This window comes from Podarcis gaigeae, assembly GCF_964106915.1.
Source record: "Podarcis gaigeae genome assembly, chromosome: 4".
Classification (NCBI taxonomy): domain Eukaryota; kingdom Metazoa; phylum Chordata; class Lepidosauria; order Squamata; family Lacertidae; genus Podarcis; species Podarcis gaigeae.
Window position 1 is genome coordinate 55,465,155 of NC_139677.1, and position 22,329 is coordinate 55,487,483.

The 22,329-nt window shown below is 40.9% G+C and overlaps 1 protein-coding gene across 1 annotated transcript; it reads right to left on the reverse strand.

The window, feature by feature from the left end:
• Window positions 1-1,006: 1,006 nt before the first annotated feature.
• IFNAR1 (interferon alpha and beta receptor subunit 1) lies at window positions 1,007-21,726 on the reverse strand. The gene is made up of 11 exons (XM_083736835.1): window positions 21,531-21,726; window positions 16,167-16,290; window positions 15,267-15,460; window positions 13,753-13,907; window positions 12,046-12,184; window positions 11,543-11,660; window positions 10,444-10,643; window positions 9,729-9,889; window positions 9,010-9,154; window positions 7,717-7,868; window positions 1,007-5,187 (listed from the first exon to the last, which is right to left on the reverse strand). The coding sequence occupies exons 1-11, from the start codon at window positions 21,592-21,594 to the stop codon at window positions 4,957-4,959; spliced, it is 1,683 nt and encodes a 560-aa protein (XP_083592961.1). The 5' UTR covers window positions 21,595-21,726; the 3' UTR covers window positions 1,007-4,956.
• Window positions 21,727-22,329: the final 603 nt, after the last annotated feature.

A 22,329-nucleotide genomic window follows, 5' to 3' on the forward strand; every position in this document is an offset into this window, starting at 1 on the left:
ACGGGGTGTCTCTACCGGGGGGGTGAGCCTGGAGCGGGGGGTGAGCCTGGAGAGGTGAGCCCAGCAGAGGAACCTTTGTCTCTTGGACACAGAACATTCAGGAGTGAGCAGAAGATGGACCTTGCAAATTATCATTTTATTATATTGAAACGGAGGTTTACTTGAGAGGATAGGAACTGAAAGGAGGAGTCCTGTCTCTTGCCCCCATCCTCTTTCATTTCAACTGTTCCTGATCCCAGCTTCTGTTTCAAGGTTTTCCATTCTCTTTCCCTTTTTGTGTCATTGTAACACATAATCTACAAGACAGCCTGGTTTTGTCTACTCGGTGTAGGTTTTTCATATTTGTATTCCACTGTAACACTTTAGTTATTGCCCTAGTGCAAGGCGATGGTTATGGTCACGTTGACATGGATGTGCTCATGCTTTGTGTAATTTTTTCCTATGTCTCACCGTATGTGCAATGTCAGATTCTGCCACTGCATTTGTCCATCCTGAGGAGCTAAAAATCTACGGAGTTTTGCTGTGCTACAAGATCATCACTCTTACTGTTGGCAGTTTCAGGCTACATATACAGCAAAAACCTGTGATAACGCTTTTCTGGGATTGTTGAGAAGCCCCAGACTACAAGCAGCCTAGAGAATGGTTCTAGGGTAGCTTTTTCCTGGGACTTGTGGTATAACCTGAGAAGTTGCATTATATGTTCATATTATAGGTATAGACCAGGGGGTGGGGAACCCCTCTCAGCCCAAATGCTACATTCTCTTATAGACAACCTTCTAGAGGCATAAGGCCAGTGGTGCACCAGGTGAGGACCAAAAGTGGATGGGACAGGTGTAAACATACTTGCACATCCCTCTCTATTCTCCATCCAGGCAAACAAGAAGAACAATCTCATTTCTTGGTACAGGCTGATTTTAAATTTCAACTATGAGAGATTGTGTCACATACGTTGATCAAGTTACAACAGCCCGGTTGGCTGGAACAAAGATCAGAGCAGAATCGGTTGTATCTGGCATTATTTCTTTATTTATCAACACAAATTTCCTTATAAATAAAACTCCTACAAAGTTGGCCTCTTAAGTGCCATAATAGAAAAGTGTAACAGGATAAAAATTCCACTAGGGTAAAAAAACAAAACACAGAGTCTTAATATGTTATATTTATACATTTTAACAGTACATCTTTAGATCTCTTTATCCTCACAATCGGATACAATTGCTCACTGAACTTAAGGACACTGCAGAGGAGTCCCACTCCACATGTAAATGCAATACAATGTCCACAAAGTACCAATACATGGAAACATAAAAAATAATCAGTTATGTGTGCAGAGGAATAGCATTGATTGTTGCTTGTCATAACAGCATCTATGGATAGGTGAGAGTATGAGTCATGCATCATGTGGGTTTAGTTATTACAGCAAGTTGGTTTCAAATCTGATGTATTTCCTGTTTTAAGTCCTGAGATAACTATAAACCCAACAAGTAAGAAAGACACAGAATGGAGGTGGGGATACAGCACAGTGTTACAAATGCCTTCTCAGACTCAAGTCCCATTGAGTTCAATACGAGGAAGTATGAATAAATATGTTTTGCTATGATGGAGTAGATTAAATAAAGACTAGAGTACCATACAAATCAGGTTTGAAGGACTTCACACTTTTTAACTTTAAAAGGCACTACATATCAGCATCTTTAGGATTAAATTAAGCATGGGAAACTTGGTTTAAGCATTATAGTTTCTTGGTCAATAGTGCAACGCTAGTAACACAACAGAAATAAGATCCTGTTGACATACATGCCAGAACACAAGTGAGCCCTTTACACTAGGGTTGTCTGAGAATTCCACCAGAAACAGAAGTGGAAGCAGAAATTGCTGCAAGTTGCATGTTTGTTGGTCAGTAACAGAAATGTGAGTATGAGTTATGTTTGCTATTGTTCTTTTCTTAATCGGCAAACATTATGTAAATAACTATGTTATTTTCTGAATTGTTTTTGACCTTTTCCTTCCATTGAAATTGATTACATAATTAATTACCTAATTAATTACATTAGTTTTGGCCATAGTGGTTAGCGAGATGAAGACAGGTTTTAGCGAAAGCTGAAATGCAGCAGAATGGGAAAAGCATTGATTTCAATGAACTGAAGACAGGATGGAAATGGCTAACTCCTTACATCCTTACTTTTGACAGGAACATTTCAGGATGCTCCCTTCAGAACATGTTCATCACATGCAGTGCTGAAGTTAGGCTTCTGCTGTTACTTGATTTGAGGAGTGAGGTTATCACCCCTCTATTATTATCCATTCCAGGTCTCCCAACCACTGCCAGTCTCCTTTCTCTTAGCAGACCAAGAGGAGCAAGTGACAGCAAAGGTTGCAAGGTTCTTAGCCAGGGCAATTAGAATAAGATCCACTATTTGACTATTGATCCAAATCCCCCCAAAATGTTTATATAACTGATTTTTTTTACCTTTATCCTCTGTATACTGCATTTTGTTTGTTTTATTCCTATGGCTGGTGGCTGATGCAAATAAAGATTCGTTCATTCACTCCGCTGTTACTTGTTTTGCTGTCTGCTCTGGTGCAATTTTACATAATTCTGATCTTATTATGTTATTCCACACTATTCAGTTCAATGTAAAAGAAATGCCATGTAAATGGGAAAAACAGTGATAAAGTATATATCATCTGTGGACTGAAACAGCAACAACAGTGAACATTGATTGCTGGATTGATTTCTGTTCTGGACAGGGAACAAAAAAGCAAACTGGCAATTTCCACTCCTGCTTCTGTTGGAATTACCTGACATCCATAGTCAGTTATTTCACATATAAACATATGTAAGCATATACTTGCTTCCCCAGCCCTTCATACATTCTAGAAAACATATCAAGCCCCTGTCTTCACATTAAACCAAATAATATGTGGAAAGGAGGCGTCTACCTGAAAACAGATGGTGCAGGCGTGGCAAATTCTCTCTTTCTCTCACCCACCCACCCACTTACATTCTGACCTTCCAAGGTCACCTAATTTAGTTTTCATTAACTATCAGCAACAGTTAATATTGCAATACAATCATCGTACACACTTCACTTTAAAAAAACAACTATTTACACAAAGGCATTTTTGTTTTGTTTTTTTACCAAGGCAGTTGGGTGATAATATGTTGGGTAGGTGACCTGTTGCAATGCTGCTTGTACACACATCCCCCAAAATCAAACATAAAGCTAAATGAGGGCCTGCTGATAAATGGAGATTGTGCTTTGTAAACATTTTCTCTACTTCCCACATCAGCTAGCCATCTACTCAGAAGAACAGCCAGATGACACAGATGATAACTGTGCCTTAGGAACTCACATTTCAGCAAAAACAGGTATTCACTGATGGGGCTAAGTACACTGGTGTGTTAACACTGAATAAACAACGCTATGCTACCATTTGGACACTTCTAAACAGGATAGTGAATTGTGAAACTGAATTGCACAAACTAATTGAAATAACAGTAGCAATGGATGGCAATAATTGCAGTCACACATTCTCATAGCATTAGCTTGCTAGACACCTATACAGACAAACTAAATTTGGGCACACTCTTTATGCAAGTGAAAATGCTTTCATTTCTCACATTGCTATTGGAGGATGCTAGTGAGAGTAGTTATCAGAATAAATCCATCTTGTTCACAAACGTTGTGTTCCCATTCCCCCCCCCCCAAGTATATATTAATTTTCATCACCCTATAAAAAGGAAACACATTAGAAAGTAAATATATTCTGAGAAATACTGAAGGCCTGGTCAGTAGCTGCAGTTTGTTTCCCTGGTTGGCAAGGACTAAATGAAGAAATCACAGTAAAAACCACACTAGTTCCCAGAAAGTAATTTAACTAGGGATGTCTCTGCTCATTCTAAAAAAAAGTCTTAACTTTTTGAGAATTGGCTAGTGATTTCCTTGCCCCAAATCAAGTATTTATTGGTGACCCCCTAATTACCATTCAACTTTTTTGATTCTCCAAGGCTTAGTTCCTAAGATTTTTTGTACTTTTTATTACAACTTAAATTGTAGGTAAGACTTTTTCTTTAAAAAACCTTTCTCAAAAGGAGTTTGCTTTATTTGCATTAAAACGGAAAGCACTAATGGTCAGACAACATGTTTTTAATATACAGCAAACAAAAAATGTAGGTGGCAAATGTCTAAATTCTGAAGGAAAGCTGTTCAATATAGTAAGTGCGACCACCATTGAGAGAAAGACATTTTACACTTACTCTCCAAAGTATCCACGTGGCTGAAACCCTTCATCTGTTTTGAATACTTGGTATAAACTAATACTGGCTAGACTATATGTGATCTTGAATAAGGTCACATAAACAATGAAATACAACACAGAGAAGGCATTCTGTTAAGACTGTGCTCTGTCAGTCACCTAAAGTCAACAACATGGTAACAATATTTTCATGCGTTTGGTTATAGCAAAAATTATTTCCCTGTGAAAAGCCATCCTGTCAGTACATTTCGAAACTGCTGTAGTCTGTGTTACTCTGCTGTAACCTATAGATGTGCAGTAATCCTCACAGTTATTTATGCTTTATCAACCAACACAGCATCCATAGTGGTAAAGTCTAGCTTTAGGATTATCTTAGGATGTTTTTTGTATTTAACATACACACTCACACACAAACATATTACATGTTTGTAAACTTCCATTTAAGCACCAGCTTCCCGTCAAAATGAAGTAAACATTTTGGTAGTGAAATCAAGTGTTCTCCATAGCTGAGCCTTTGTGCCAATAGCAATACAGAAAACTCAAAATCTATGGTGCAAGAACCAGTTGTCAGGTCATGTCTTGGCACAAAGTCTTTCTTATATGGAAGCTAACAGCAAGATGCATAAATTGCAAGTTGTTATTTATGCACCCCCCCATCTACCCATAATAATGGCTTCTACCCATTATTTTACAGAGTTATTCTACTTTCTCTTCTTGGATTAAATGGGAGTCTTTAGTCCTAGAGATACCATCATCATTGGAATAGTTTCCTGAGTCTTGGCTGATCTCTTCCAACTCTTTCTGGTCTTTAAAGTCGGTCAGATCAACTTCATTTAGAATGCTACTGTCAGCTATGACAACACAATTTTCTGTTGGCTCTTCTGAAGTTAGCAAGTAGGAACTGCGCAAATCTTTTCCTTCAATATTCTGCAGGTGGGAAAGTACACAGAAAGTAATGAGAATTACTGATGTCTACATACAGGGCGCTATAGAAAGCTATTGTGTTTGGTTATAATAATGTACTATTAATATTTATTAAGGATGGGGGTATGGTTGGCATATGAAACACTGAAAAAGATGATAAAATCCCTGCTCTGAAGCATTAAACAGGCAACACCAGTCACTAGAATACAGTCTGAGATCTAGGAACAAGTGATTTAGAACCACGGTACACATTATGTCTAATGCATGGCTGCCCACACCAAAGTTTGTACCCACATATTTAGCTTCTGCTTCCCCATCCATAATGGCTCCTAACTTGTGCCCTGATGTCACAACATTTTACACTTCCCCATACCCCTCCAGTCACTGATATGACACAAGTAGAGATGTGGACAATCAGTTAGATGCAGAAAAGCGATACACATAATTTTGTAACATCAGTATACAAGTTAAGCTCTCCTAGATGTTCTAGTGGGAGATGGGGAAGTTAACTGTGCAGCTTCTGTTTCTGGTAACAGCTGCTTCTTTCAGTGGCACTTTGGGGGAATTTGACAAGGGAGTAGTAGTGTTAAAGAGACACATAGGAGGCAAAAGGAATTAGTACAGGAAAGAGTTGTGCTCAGGCTGCAATGCAAGACTGTACATGCTGACTGCTATGTGGTGAAGGATAAATCTGGTTTCAGCTTGTAGCCCATTGACTAAATTGGCAACAGCCAGGTGCATTATTACTCAAGTGCTGATTCCTTGGAAAAGCCTTCTGATGTACAGACAGCCAGGGTGCCCACCTGTCCATCACCCAAAGTCACAGTGACAGGTAGGTAATAGGCTGTTGTGCTGAGCAAGGCTCTTTTGCAAGCCTTTTCAAAGATTGGTGTATCTGTTCCCAAGGAGCTTGAGATCAGTGCCTATCTGCTGATTGGCAAGAGAGGTTTACTTTCAATCCCTGATGTGCAACTGGAAGTACCCTTTAAGGCTCCCTCAGGAGGTGGTGGACTCTCCTTCCTTGGAAGGTTTTAAGCAGAGGTTGGATGGCCATCTGTCACGGATGCTTTAGCTGAGATTCCTGCATTGCAGGGGGTTCGACTAGATGACCCCCGGGGTCCCTTCTAACTCTAAGATTCTATGATTATGCACTGACAGCCACATTTCCACCTGCCCCTTGGGGGGGGGGGTGACCTTGCAGGCAAAACTGGAACCTATGCCAGTTATTAGGCCAATTATTATTATTTATTATTAACTATTGTTATTATACATTAAACAAGAGGAAAAACTAAAATAATGTAAAGAGTCTAAATCCAGAGTAGGGGGTGTTATACAGGATGGACAAGTGCATTAACAAAATGTCTAAAGTATTTCCCCCCAAAAATCCTATTTGTCAAGAATAATGGATCTATTTGATGTTTATTCCTATACAAGAAAGAGGTCCACTACATAACAGCAAAGTTCTCAGGCTCAGCATCACTACTCAGAACTTTAGATGAGAAGCAAGTTTTTCAGAAACAACTATGTAGAAGAAGAAGAAGAGTTTGGATTTGATATCCCGCTTTATCACTACCCGACGGAGTCTCAAAGCGGCTAACATTCTCCTTTCCCTTCCTCCCCCACAACAAACACTCTGTGAGGTGAGTGGGGCTGAGAGACTTCAGAGAAGTGTGACTGGCCCAAGGTCACCCAGCAGCTGCAGGTGGAGGAGCGAAGACGCGAACCCGGTTCCCCAGATTACGAGTCTATTGCTCTTAACCACTACACCACACTGGCTCTCTGGAGTGTTTTATCATTGTGTGTTTATGGCTCCAGGCTACTTTAGAAGGAAGGTCGACATGTACATTTAAATAATGAAAACACCCATGGGCCGGAAGTTCTGAACTCATGCTGTAAATACATTATTGAATGCATTGTGTGATCTCCGATGTTATTCATAGAGTAGACCCACTGTAGTCAATAGAGGGAGAAGAGCAAGGCAGCAGGATCCCTGTGCTGGTGCTGCAGTGGAACCAATCTGCTGCTTCTGCTGCTGTGTCTGCACTGTGCCTGCACCACATTCCTGCTGCCTTGCTCCTCTCTGTCTCAGTAAGGGCAAGTCAACTTTCACATTCGGGAGATGAGAAAACAGCACAGCCACGCCAGCTGCTATTGGATATTATACACAGCAAGATATAATTAAAATGCCATTTCTATACCCACTATTAGATCTATAGGATGTCCCAAGTAATATGTCAGGCAGATTCACTACACAATATATTCAAGGGTAATGCAATATATACACCCCAGTCCAGAGATCCTTGCATGAAGAGGAACTCCAGGTACAGGCATGCCATTTTTGAGCCTGCAACGACCTATCTGTTAAGAACACTGGGAATATCTCACATTCTCTTTCTCTCTGTGTAAATGGCAAATGTATGCTTATTGTAAGCACTGCATACATAATAAGCACCCATGATGTGATTTCTAGAATACTTGTCCTATAATTTTACTACTGCAAATAGCAAAGTAATAAAAGCCATCTATACATACCTCTATGATCAGTGGAGGGTGGCATGATGGAAAGAATGCATATTTGATCTGCTTGCGTATATAATATATAACACCAGTTAAGACCACTATTGAAACAAAAACACCAAGAGTAATTCCAAAGACTTTAAAAATGATTGGATATAAAGATTTTCCTGCAAAGAAAAAGGAATTAAAATGAGTTATATATTGAAAAAACTTCTGCAATAACCACTTTCTTAAGCTTATTTTTAAAGCCAGCAACTTAAACTTATGGCACTTGGAAAGTTGTTGTGGCAAGAAAAGATTTTGTGAAGGGGGAAGAGATGGAGATATAGCGCACTTGCTCACTCTTCCCTATACAAAACCTCAAAATTTAAATCGGTTCCAGTAAAAGTGCACGCTAATAATTGTCAAATTTACATATAAGATACCTTTCTTTGTCAACCTTTCTTTGTAAACATTCCATGTTAAATAAAAAGTGCATGGTTTGGGGGTATTTTTCATAATTATCCCAATGTGCCAATCTTAGTTTACAATTAACTTCTGTTCAGTTACTTGAACTAAGCTTTCAAATTTGTGTTCTATTCTTCATATAAAGTTATATACATAATCTGTATTGATAATGTAATTTAGGGCAGGGTATAAATCTTACCACTAGTGGTAATAATACCACTAATAATCAAATATGAGCCAAGGTTAATATATTCTAAACCAGATGTTAAAAATTGGTGATGTTGTCTGCATATGCAACCAAGAGATTGGATTGTATACATACTCCTGTTTTATGGTTTTATACGGAATTGTTGTTTTGTTGTAAAAGGTAAAGGTAAAGGTACCCCTGCCCGTACGGGCCAGTCTTGACAGACTCTGGGGTTGTGCGCCCATCTCACTCAAGAGGCCAGGGGCCAGCGCTGTCCGGAGACACTTCCGGGTCACGTGGCCAGCGTGACAGAGCTGCTCTGGCAAGCCAGAGCCGCACACGGAAACGCCGTTTACCTTCCCGCTGGTAAGCGGTCCCTATTTATCTACTTGCACCCGGAGGTGCTTTCGAACTGCTAGGTTGGCAGGCGCTGGGACCGAGCAGCGGGAGCGCACCCCGCCGCAGGGATTCGAACCGCCGACCTTTCGATCGGCAAGTCCTAGGCGCTGAGGCTTTAAGCCACAGCGCCACCTGCGTTGTACAACATAGAATTTCAGAAGTTTGTTGTACAACATAGAATTTCAGAAAAACACATCACTTTAGATTTTTTTCAAAAATACAAAGCAATGTATCATTTTTTAAAAAACCAAACACTAATAATAAGTATTTCATACCTTTGGCAGTTTCAGTGCATGTCTCACTGCTAAGCTCGCTACTTTTATTATATGCTGGTGCAAATGCTTGTACTTTTAGGCAGTATACAGTAGAAGAGCTCAAGCCTGGGATTATAAATTGTGAAGATTTATTTTCCAGTTTCTTCTGTACAACAACAACAAAATACATAACAATGTAAACCAGAGCAAGCACTTATTGAAAACAAAGCTTGAAGACTGACATTCTGACTTTGGGTGCAAGTTGTAATGGCTGTACTATAGGCTCTGCAAATTCCAGGTATACTGTACTGAGGGTCAAGAAAACATGCAGCCCAGGGCTTGGCAACAACTGACAGGTGCCCGTGGGGCACTGATCCTTAGAACCTTAGTGCCTATGACTACTCCAACCAGTTGCAGCAGGCCTGGTTGTTGTATGTTGCTGAGCCATGCATTCTTTCAACCTCAAACACCTGTAGGATTAGCCAGAGATTAGCTATCTGTGTCAGATGGGCACCCTTCAGTGCATTTGGGACAGTGTGTGTCTAGTATTTTGTATGATGCTGAAGCACTTCACTACATACAGGCACATTTGACATTGAATTAGCTAGCCAGAGAAACCATATTCAGCATAAACCTGAAGGGGTTCTAGATGGCCTAGAGAAAGAACAGGAAGGCTACATTATGAGTCAATTTTTAAATACATGCTTTTATCTATGTTTTGTTTTTTTTAAATACATTACCTTGTCTTGTGGTGAAGAGTCTGCCCAGTACCAACCATGGTAAATCAACTCCTTATAGTGTTTACTCATCAGATTTTTTTCAGATTCTCCCGGAGCAGTAATGAAAATGTTAAGTGAATTTTCACTGGCATTAATCTTGACACTTGGTGGGCCCAGTTTAGCTTAAAAACAATGTTATACAATGTGTTAACACATTTGAATTCAACAAAACATGTTGCAATATAATGTTGTTGCTAAATCTCAAGCACAAGGCAAAATCTCTGCTTCAGTAGAATGTAAAATGAATTAACTGATGGAAATTGTGATACTGTGGTATGTTAAGTTGCAACATATATACACACTGTTGTTGTTGTTGTTGTTGTTGCTATTGGTTCTGGGGGCAAGTTCTAAATCTAAGCATATTATTTTTGACGACATCTGGGAGTTTTAGCAAGCAGCCACCAGGAACTAGTGATAGGTAACTCCAGTTCATTTCAATGGCACTGGTGCCATTGTGGTACAAAAGAGGTTGCACAGGAGTAGAGCTTGCTGAACTTTCAAACTGTTGTGAGCTATAAGTTGTGAAGGTCTTAATTTTTTCTAACCACACAAGAAGAAAATGTAACAATGTGATGATGTATAGGCTGCTGTACAAGATTGCAAAAATTAACAAATACATACACAAAAAAGCAGCACCTATAAATCATAACGCATATCAGAAGAAGGTAGCACTTACTGTCTTCTATAGGCTCAAATTTTAGCATTTTAGACCAAGGTGATTTACTATGCCTATTCACAGCCTGTACTTGGAGATAGTAAATTCCAATGAAGTTGACGGAACGTGATAAATCGCAGTATTTGGTTGTAATGTGTTCACATCCAGATACATTACGCCAGTTTTTTGAGATATCATGAGACATCTGTGCTTCAAAACCACTATTAGAACAACAGAAGGTTGATTAAATAAGTACAATACATGTATCAGCAGACAGTTCCTAACTGTTGATGTTTACTTGAATGTTAGCTCCACTGAGCCTCATGTGAGCTGCATGGGATTGCAGGGTTAGAAGAAGAAGAAGAAGCGTTTGGATTTGATATCCCGCCTTTCACTCCCTTTAAGGAGTCTCAAAGCGGCTAACATTCTCCTTTCCCTTCCTCCTCCACAACAAACACTCTGTGAGGTGAGTGGGGCTGAGAGACTTCAAAGAAGTGTGACTGGCCCAAGGTCACCCAGGAGCTGCATGTGGAGGAGCGGAGACTCGAACCCGGTTCTCCAGATTACGAGACTACCACTCTTAACCACTACACCACACTGGCAGTCAAATTGATCTGACACAATCAACAATTTAATTGTCATTGAATATGTTGTCTTTTCATAGAAGGGACAGCAAGTAACCACCACATACTTCACCCGATCAATGACCTGCTTGAATCCTTTGGTTTGCAGTGTTCCAGCCCATGCAATGGAAGGATAACCCCACAAAAATATAGCCCATAGTGGGGAACCTTTTTGGCCCATTGGTCCCTGTGGTGGAGCCCACCTGCCTATCCTCTAGTATCATACTGACATCATGTGCTTGGCAGGTAGGTTGGCCAACATACCTGTGAAAATTGGCCCTTGGGGATGGGGGGAGATACCATCCAAGCAGAATTAAGCTCCTCACACATCAGATAATGGTTTGCAAACTGGTCCAATCAGATTGCTCATTTTCTCAAGTGCTCCTGCTCAAAGTTTCACAACTTCCTTAAGTTACCTATCAGGCTTGCTTTTTAATCATAAATTAGATGGAATGTAAAAAGCTAAGACTGAAGACAGACATGGCAAGGATTCTTACTTGAGAAACTGTACAATGAAGCTCACATTTCCATCATACATATTATCCCAATGCAAAACAAAGTTTGTATTCAGTGCGTGAACCTGGAGCTTTTCAGGACGAGGCAGACCAGCCCAAGCTATAAAAAGGAGGAAAGAAAAAATTACAAACAATCCGTCCAGTTAGGTTCATGAACAATGTTACACGTCAATAGTTTGGAACTCCAATCCTATAAAGAGGCCAGGACCAAAAGGTCATGAAGCTTCTGAAACTCAGGGGTTGCTCACCAAACCATGCCCAGGGCATATACATATACCATATTATACAAATAAATGCCACTAATATTATGCAAGACATGTTCTTTACAAACAAAAAGCAGGGATAAGGTGCTCGTGGAAGCACAAGAAGCACCCTGCTTGATTCTAGCCACAGAATACCCACTTCAAAGAGATTTATTCCCCACCTACGCCCGCCCAGCACACTAGAACAAATTTGAATTGTTAAAATCAATAGAAAATAATTACCTTTTGGTGTCTGTATACAGGTGTCTGGACTATTGAAAGCATTGTGATCAACCATATGTACTTTAACCTTCATGCAGTAAGCAGTCTCTGGCTCAAGGTCTTGAATGCTTTGTCCTGGAAAAATATCCTGGATTTTTTCCTGCAGAAACAGACAGTTGCATGTAACATATTACGATTGTTGATTACTTCCATGGGCAGTTATTTTTATGTGAATCCAGAAAAAAAGCTAAGATAAAGTAATCTTTTATTGGGTCAACAATACTAATATTGGTATCATTATTTCAGAAAGACAGATATACAGTATGACATCTATAGCTTGAATGAACAGATTGTATTTTATTATATATCCGAAGGCAGCTCTGTTTAGGGAAGCTTTTAATGTGTAATAGACTATGGTATCTTAATATTTTGTTGGAAGCCACCCAGAGTGGCTGGGGAAACCCAGCCAGAAGGGCGAGGAATAAATTATTATAATTTTATTATTATTTGAACATTTTAAAAACATGCTCAATCATTCAATGCCAGTTAAAGGACTTGGGATGCAAAGAGATCCATCTTAAAACATGTTGGTCTGCCACCTCTGTTTTACTATACTCAGCAAAGTGAGTATCTGCTTAGGTCAAATTTTATCCACAATATAAAAATGGCACCATTGTGCGTAAGACAGAACTTCTTTTTCAGTTTTTCTGTTTCTGCAATGAAATCCATCACTATATTGTATTTAAAAAATCTTACTATGAGGAAGATAATCTGTACAACAAAGGCTCATCAGGGCCAAATAGTCTGAGCATACAACAACTGCAGACTGCCCAACTGCAGACTGTCAATTAGCTTCTTGGTCCAATTTGAAGTTCTGGTTTTGACCTATAAAGCCTTAAACAGTTCAGGATCACAATACCTCAAGGACCACTTCTCTCCATATGAACTGACACAAACCCTGTGATCAGGTCTGGAGGGTGGCAATACCCTGCAGTGGCTCCCGGTCTGTGGAATGCTCTCCTCAGGGAGGCTTGCCTGGCGCCTTCATTACATATCTTTAGGCACCAGGGGAAAAAAAACATTTTCCCCAGGCCTTTGGCTAATTAAACAATCTACAGTATAGCCTTTTAAAGTGAGTGTGTGTTGAGGGGTGTTATTGTTTCATTTGTTATTATGTTGTGTGTTTTTATACTGTAAACTGCCCTGTGGTATATAAATTTAATAAAGAGTAATAATAATATTGGTTTAAACATAACATGCAATAGGATATGCACATAAAATGCTGCATTTATTATTTCTAGTGTTATTTATACTATGGAATCCTGTTCATGCATTTTGATATAAGGTTTAATTCCTTGCCAGATGTAAACAGATCTAGATCCTGTTGGGGAGCTGTTCACATGTTTGGATTTGAGCCTGTAGACTACTTCCTGGCACCTCTAAAGCTGAAAGCAAGCAACTAAGCATCTCATGCATTCAGGTTACACAAGTAAGCTGAGATACTGGCAAAGAGCTCTCAACACAAACTGAAACACTACCATGTGATTTTGCAGGCTAGCGAAAGCACTATGGAGTTCCATGGGATTTCTAAATAAATGGTCATAGGAGTGCAGTTTTAGATATTTAGCATTTTTTTGCTCTGGAAGTGAATACATGTAACACATGATTTAAATGTGAAGCAATATTTCTGCAAACAAAGCAAATCTTAAGTGTAGAGAAATTTAGCACCTGAGGATAGGATGAGTTTTTCCAGATAGTTAGCTTGTAGCTTAGAGACAGGTCCCACATTTTTCTTTGCTGGTTTGCTTCAGGACTGAAAATGATGATTTTCACATCTCCTCCATATATTGATTCTAACTGAACTCTTGGGGGACCGACTTGGGCTGCAGACCAAGATAACAACATAACTTAAGTACACTTAAAACTTTGTACTATTCATATTCATAGTGCTTTTGATGAAGCAGCATACATTCTGATTATAGTGACTCTGCTCCCAACCACAATAATAATAGTCATAATAGTCATAATAGTAATAATAATAATTTATTATTTATACCCTGCCCCCATCTGGCTGAGTTTCCCCAGCCACTCTGGGTGGCTCCCAATCGCGTGTTAAAAACAACACTGCATTAAATATTAAAAAATTCCCTAAGTGATGTTTGCCACAAAGTTCACTCTTGCATAGCTGTTTTACCTAAAAAATAAATAGCTAGTGCAGGGGGAATAGAAAAACTAGACCGTGACAGTGGCAGGAAGAGAGAGGGGCTTTTGCCCCTGCCAGTCCCAGTTGAAACTGGGCCCCTCCTTGCAGGTTATACACAATGAGAATTTTTATTCCATTGTGAACAGCAGGTGTGAGGTAGCTGTGTCTCATTCTAACAGGGACCATAGCAGGGTCAAAGAGTAAGTACCCTCCCTGTGTGCCACAGATGCACTCCAGCTCCCCCAACAATTACACGAGTGCATATTACATAGCATATGTTACCTCTAGTTTGGCCCTATGAGGCAAAGAAACAATAAACTCCTTGCTCACCTTCCCTCCTACCTCCTGCAGCTGGCGTGATTCTAATCCCACCCCTCCACCACAACAGACAGGAAAGGAGAGTGGAAGCAGGATTAGCATCAGCCTCTAGCATTCTTGGGCGGCTGTCAGGGCCCCAAGACTGAGCAGCGTCAGGTGGTGGCTGCACCTAGCTTTTTAATTTCCCACATACACTTGACCTAGCACCACTCTGGGGCATTGTAGAGAATTAAAAGGGTGGCTAGTCAAAGCCACCCAGCACTGCTTGGAATGCTAACACCACAGCCGAAATTTGAAACTAATACTCTATTCAATGAACTATGAAGCAACCAATACTGTGAAGTTGGAATTTACTCATTATCGTTCACAGTGAAAAATAACATTTCACACCAGTGTTTCTCAACCTTTTGGGCAGCAATGAGTTCCCCCACCCCACCCTGGACTTTAAAACAGAACTCAATTGTGTGCCACTCTCCTCTATGAGAAGATATTCCTTCACTTTAAAAAACAACCCATAATTTTGAACAGCCACTGTTTGCCACCTTCAGTGGATGGTGGCTGTGATCCTAAACACACTTACTAGGGAGTAAGCCTCAGAGAGGAACAGTTTGGTATCTGGAAGTCAGATAATGAAACAACTAGGCATTTGCAACTGGTCACCTGTCCCATATTTAACAACTGCATAAAGCGTAACTTGAATAAACTAGGCACACATTCATACCTTCTGTATAAGGAGAAAATACTAAATAAGCCCAGGAAGAGTGCTCTTCTCCTGTGTCTGCTCTTACGCTCACATTATAAAGCTGAAAATAGTCTGTTATAGCTGATGAAAGGTCACATTCTGTGATTCTTAAGGCCTGACACTCGGGAATAAGTGACCAGCTTTCAGCATTGCTCTCTTCACTGTCTGATTCACTGAAAGAAAAAAGCAAAGCAGTCCTCAGACATTATGGATCAGTAAGCATTCCTTACAGTATCTTTGTGTAAAATTAATTTCAATTTTGATCCACAGCACCCGGAATGCAAAAAAAAGAGAGCCGCATTTTTATTTTTCCAATTCATCAGTATCAGTCTTTTTGCTGGTTACAGATAGGTAAGATAGCCATGTGTAGTTCTCAAAGTATACATAGGCCGAGCCATACATATATGCCCCTGATTTTAGTTGTCCACTCGTTCATGGATGGTATTCTCATTCCGTTCGTCCCCTGCCCCTGCCAATTTTAACAAATAATAATTTTGGCAGCAGTTAAGAGATGTTTCATTAATCCCATGTCTTCTATTAGTACAATTTCTTTAACATATCCAAATAGCAAAATTAGAGGATCTGTGGGTAAAGTAAAGCCAGTTATTGCTTTAATTTCTATTGCTACGTCTTTCTAGAATTTTCTAATTTTGGGATAGGTCCAAAATATATGCTACATCATAGCATTTGCAGTTTTACCCCTCCAACAGGCACAACTGGCTGTTCTGTCTATCTGGTGTCTTGTAAACATTTTCTTTGGCAGATACAGCAACTCATGGACTAGGACGGAACTCACATACCGAAGAAAAGCTCCAGCAACATTTCAAAAGTCTCTGTTATAAGTCTTTGATGTGAGTCACAGCACAACTGAGAACTTACCTTTGGTACTGAACTGAAAAGGTCCCATTGAGGCCACACGAATTATTCCAGAGCCATTTCAGAGTGATGTTCGTATCAACAATGAAAACTGTAACGTTCTGAGGTGGTTCCAAACATGTCAACCCTATGGATATTTTGGAAAAATGAAAAGAATTATGTCAAGGCTATAACAGACACAACTGCATGCAGTGTGCCATTAACCACCTTCTGCACTTTACCGAAGAACTTAGTAAGAGAGCAACAGGAAACAGACATGAAATGCAAGTAAGCAGATCATAAACATCTGCAGAAAAGGAAGTGAAATATGGAGATTTCCTTACCTTCTTTCAGAGTAACCCTGTGTTGAGGTGGCATAATATTGACAACATTTCTGATTCTTATGTTTTCTGGACAAGGTACTTTCTATCCAAGTCTTCTGAGGAAGTAGTCAGTTTTTAATGTTTGCTCCAGCAAAAGTCATCAGAACAGTTTAAAGCACACCCATGCAAATGTGCACTTGCTTTTTCAGCAGTATTGTGCAATTTGAAGCCTATTATTATTACATGTACAGCTTGGGAAACTAGGTCTTGAAGCTGATGCCTACAGAAAGCAGACTTTACTAAAGCCTCAGGCACTTTAAAGCATTATGCAGGATATCTGCAGGCCCTTTGTGGTGCTTTGAGGTCCCAACTACTAGACTTCAAAGCACCCAATCATCTGCCATCATTGGGACATCAAGTGATTTGCAGGTGGGAGGTCCCACACATCTGTTCACTTTGGCCTGCACAGCTAGGACCAGATAATTGCCGTATTTTTCACTCTATAAGACGCACCAGACCATAAGACGCACCTAGTTTTTGGAGGAGGAAAACAAGAAAAAAAATTCTGAATCTCAGAAGCCAGAACAACAAGAGGGATCACTGTGCAGTGATCCCTCTTGCTGTTCTGGCTTCTGGGATAGCTGCGCAGCCTGCATACACTCCATAAGACGCACACACATTTCCCCTTACTTTTTAGGAGGGAAAAAGTGAGTCTTATAGAGCAAAAAATACGATATTTGTCCACAGAGCACACAAAATTCCACAATTCTGGCATACCTTATTCCAAGAGATTTGTATGAAGAAAATATGTTATTTATAGTATTTGTTTTCTGACTCTTTCCTAATGATCTCTAACATGAATCTCACCTTTTTCACAGCAGCTGTACATTGAGTCAGCATTTCTATCACATTATCCACCACAACCTACAACATCCATTTCCTGGTCAGTCACTGGCCAGGTCTCATCAGTATATCTGTGAAGCTGGATTTTTTTTGGTCCTAATATACATCACTTTTTACTTACTCGCACTGAACTGCATTTGTCATTTTAATTCCCATTCATCCAGACTGGAGAGATCTTTTTGGAGCTCTTTGCTACACACCTTTTTGTTTTAACCATCCTAAATCATTGGATATCATCAGCAAACTTGACCACCTTATTGCTCACCCCTAATTCCAGAGAAGAAAATAAGACTTTGAGTGAATTAGCTTTTTAATGCCATTAAAGGGGAAATACTCAAAGGATCTAATGAAACATTGGACTTCACTTATTTATGAAGTCCACATTTAAAAAAAAAAAAAACACACACCAATATCCATGCATTTAAAAGAAAAAATTCAAAGAATAGGCCTAAAAGGGGACCAATGCCATCTAGTTTTACAACTCTTGCTGGAAGTAGAATACCTAGATGTAAAAGGGGACAGGGCTTCTGCACCTTTAATAGCTGTGTGATTCTGCTGTTATAAAGTTAAATCAATACACTGAAAAAGAACTTTTCTTCCTATGACCTCTTGTGATCCATAACTGCTGTGCCAGCTTTTACATAAGACTTTTTGTGCCACTTCAACAAGGGAAGTCCTTGTAAATCTTTCCAGTATTTAGCAATCTGAGTTCTTGCTGCCACTAATAAAAACCTGACCAGTTTCTCACAACATCTTGATTTTTTCCAGTGAACACATTTCAAAAAGCAAGTTCTGGTGTCTTTTGTAATGGTGTTCCATTTATCTCTGAGATCTCCAAGTCTTCCCACATATGGGTGAACAACTCCACTTTGCCACATGGTCTCCGACAGATTGATGAGGAGGTTTTAGATATACATGACAGTCTCAAAAATGTTAAATACAATTTTTGAACCATTTGGAAGGATGTTTCTCTGAACATGGTTGAGGTTGATCTATACAGGAATTTATCCCAGAGACACAATGCTTGTCTATTGTTATATTCCAATCCTTTCCCCATAACATTCTAAAACTGTTTCCTGCTTCCGGCCAGCAGCTACTGCAAATCATCTCTGCAATTTACTACTACATCCACACCATACCCTGAAATACATCTGTACCCTCTCTCCAATTCACTGAAACTAAATCCTCTTTAGCCCTCCCGTCTAAATGTGCTAAGACACAAGCAGGAACAGGCAGGGCAATCCTTGTTCCTTCTGGGAACACTGTGCAGCCTCCCTCAGACAAATACTGATCATGCACTGGTTGAATACTTTGGCTGGAACACACAGTATCTGTGGTTTACCCCTTTTGCATCAGTTTGCTTCTTCACACAGTCAACCTGAAGACCTACAGCTGTGATGTGAACTTCCTGGAAACATTTCCAATTCCAATTAGGGCCATCTTAATAGGATAATTTGCACTGGGAAATTAGAGTGATCTAATCTAGCATTTTTATTTAACTTGCAATTAGTAAACAATGCCCAAAGTACTGAAACTGCCAAGTTTCCTTATTACATTTTCAATTGGCATCCATTCATTATTACTAAAGAGTTTATACAATGGGGGGGGGGGGATGCAAAAATAAAGCACTGGAAAATTGTTTGCTGCATATCACTGACCTGAAGAGCCCTTCAGTGATAGTTATAAGAAACAGACTGACATTATTTTACTGTATTTAAGGTAGCAACCGAAAGTACTGTTTAAAAGCTGTATTGCTCCTAATTGTCAAGCTTCCCTTACAGGATACCACAGATGAGGACATTATTGTACAATTCTACAGTTGGCCATGCCAATGCATAGAATGGCCTTCGCCAACGAGATGTTTTGGGCTACAATTCCAATCCGCTCCAGCCAACATGGTCAATGGTTAGGGACAGTGGGAGTTGTAGTCCAAGACATGCAGAGGGCTCCTTGATCCAAGAAAGCGTAGTCCTGTCCTAACATGTTTTCTGGTCATTATATAGTGCCATCAGCATACATGGCACCTTACAAAGTGTTGTAAGGAAAAACAGGCATCTCCCTGTTCCAAGGAGCTTTCAATTTAAACCAGACAATAAGGGAAAACAACACCAGGAGGGTTGAGGGTAGAGAAGATTAATGCAGTCAAATGCAGTTCCAACACACTTAAAATTTGGGCTGCTTTGGAATTAGGATTAAGTGAATATAGCAAAGGTTGTGTGGGTTTTGAGAAGAGCACTGAAGGGGAAAAGTAGTATCACAGATATTTAGGGAGGGGCAGGTACACAAGTGCTATAGTATAGATACAAAAGTATCTACAGAACAAGATATTACACACGTTTTAAAAAGCAGGATTCAAAGTTCTGCATGTTTTACATTATGAGTCCATACAGCTTCCAAGATCAGAGGCAGCACACTAGTCACAGGAGAACACCAATGAGGGAGGTGTTCTGCCTGTAAGCATCCCATAGACATCAAGTTGGCCACAGTGGTAAGATGCTGCGCTAAATAGGCCTTGGGTCTGATCCAGCAAGGTTTTTCTTATGTACTCATCATAACAGGGTGCAATATCTATTCACAAAAATACACACATGAGGATAAAGTTCTAGGACTAAACATAGAGTGCTGTTTCTGTCATGCATGTTACTACTTCCAAGCAGCGCTTTTTTCGGGGGGGGGGGGTGCAGGGGTACACATACCCCTAAACATTTTGTGAATCTCAGTTTGGCCTCATTGAGGGGCAGTATTTCAATATGAGTAGGAAAATGAGAGTACCCCTAAACATTTTTAAAAGAAAAAATACTGCTTACAAGCCTTTACATCTTGTGCTCGTGGTAAAGGTCAAAACCCTATTAACTACAGCAAAGGGAAACAGCAGTTTAACATACAGCAGGGTATGCCCATAGCTATCCATATTTTCAGCACCTATTTTATTTTGCTATTACAGTGGTACCTTGGGTTAAGTACTTAATTCGTTCTGGAGGTCCGTTCTTTTTTTTAAATAATATTTATTAAGAATTTTTATAAGAGAAAAGCATAAATAACAAACAACATTGCTTATATCATACACAAAATTTCATAACTTGTTTGGACTTCCTCACGTCTCCTGCTCCCACTTACATTGTTAAAAAGTTTTTTCAAGCAAATTATCATCTTGTTTACAATCTTATATCCACTCGTTTAAGTATAATCTGATAGTTCTCCCAAAGGATTTGTCTTTTCCTTAATCTCACTTATCATCTAATTTCAATCTAGTTTAGTGGTGGCCAATCATTTATGATCAAGCATCCTTCTTAACATTGGAGGTCCGTTCTTAACCTGAAACTGTTCTTAACATGAAACTCCACTTTAGCTAATGGGGCCTTCTGCCGCCGCCGCCGCCGCCGCCGGAGCACGATTTCTGTTCTCATCCTGAAGCAAAGTTCTTAACCTGAAGCACTATTTCTGGGTTAGCGGAGTCTGTAACCTGAAGCGTATGTAACCCGAGGTATCACTGTATTGTGCGTTTTTGCAAGCAACTCAATGAAACACACCTCATAACTTACCCACCCATGCTACTTAACCCGTGCCCCCAGTATGATCCCACCAAGCAGCTGTCATTGGTTCATCTGGTATTGTCTGCTACACTGACCAGCACGCAGGTCAGCTCTCCGAGGTTTCGGGCAGCCCTGCCTGGAGATTCCGGGAGCGGAGTTGAGGGGGACGGACGGACCTTCTGCATTCCAAGCAAGTCTTCTTCCCCCGGGCCACAGCCCTTCCCCCAAAAGCCACCGCAGGCAAATCTAGGAGCGCAAGCGAAGCGGAAAGCGAGCCCGATTCCTGGAAGCCCTGCATTATCAGCGCGTGCCAGCGCTCGGAGCGGAGAGAACTCGCGCCGCCTTTCCTGGAAGCGCGTCTTCCTATCCGGCAACGCGAGGCTGCACCAAAGCGAAAAGCCCTCAGCTTCGCTGCCGACCCTCGCCCGTCCCAGGGATGAGGAAGAGGGTCGCCCACGAGCAACGGGGAGCCCAGATGAACCCCCGCGCCCACCCTCAGTTCCTCTTGCTGAGAGAAAGGGACACACAGACACACACACACAGGCGTCCCGCCGCCCCGTCCTCAGTCCCGAGGAAAGGCGGGCTCGGCCGCCGTGGCGCACAGACAGAGGAAAGCCCTGCAAACGCACCTGTGCAGAAAGGCGCCGCTCCCAGCGTTGCTACGGCTACAAGCAGAGCGCGCGCCGCCTTCATGGCGAGCCCGGGGCGAGCGAGACGTCCCAACTGCCGAGTAACGTTTTCGCTGCCGCCGCTTGCCCCAAAGCCGGCCCCTGCCACGTGATCGCGACACGGTCAACAACAAGGAGCATCGCTTCCGCGCGGAGCATGCGCAAGACTCTTCGAGCTCGTAGAGATAAAACCTTGCAGAGCAGATCAGATGCCTCCTCGTTTTTGTGGGTTAGACGGAAGTTGGTTTGGGGGCTTTTGGAAGGGTGCAGGTGGGGGAGAAGGGCGGGGATATCATAAACGGCCTCGGTCCAGTATATCTGAAGGAGTGTCTCCACCCCCATCGTTCTACCCGGACACTGAGGTCCAGCGCCGAGGGCCTTCTGGTGGTTCCCTCACTGCGAGAAGCCAAGTTACAGGGAACCAGGCAGAGGGCCTTCTCGGTAGTGACGCCCTCCCTGTGGAACGCCCTCCCACAAGATGTCAAAGAGAACAACTACTACCAGACTTTTAGAAGACATCTGAAGCTAGCCCTGTTTAGGGAAGTTTTTAATGTTTGATGTATCAGTATTTTAATATTTTTTTGGAAGCCGCCCAGAGTGGCTGGGGAAGCCCAGCCAGATGGGCGCGGTATAAATTATTATTATTATTATTATTATTATTATTATTATTATTATTAACTGCCTTTGACGCAGCAACGGTGCGTTTCATGATAGGGGGATTCCCTTCGCAGAAAGGGAGCGGGACTCAAATTTGAATGAA

What these genes read in the sequence shown, in the direction of transcription:
- IFNAR1 (XM_083736835.1), bottom strand. Translation starts at nt 21,594, where the DNA reads ATGAAGGCGGCGCGCGCTCTGCTTGTAGCCGTAGCAACGCTGGGAGCG. An exon ending in AAAACTCATCCTATCCTCAG is followed by an intron (nt 12,185 to 13,752) that starts GTGCTAAATTTC and finishes CTGTTTCTGCAG; the next exon opens with GAAAAAATCCAGGATATTTT. An exon ending in ATGCACTGAAACTGCCAAAG is followed by an intron (nt 7,869 to 9,009) that starts GTATGAAATACT and finishes TTTTCTTTGCAG; the next exon opens with GAAAATCTTTATATCCAATC.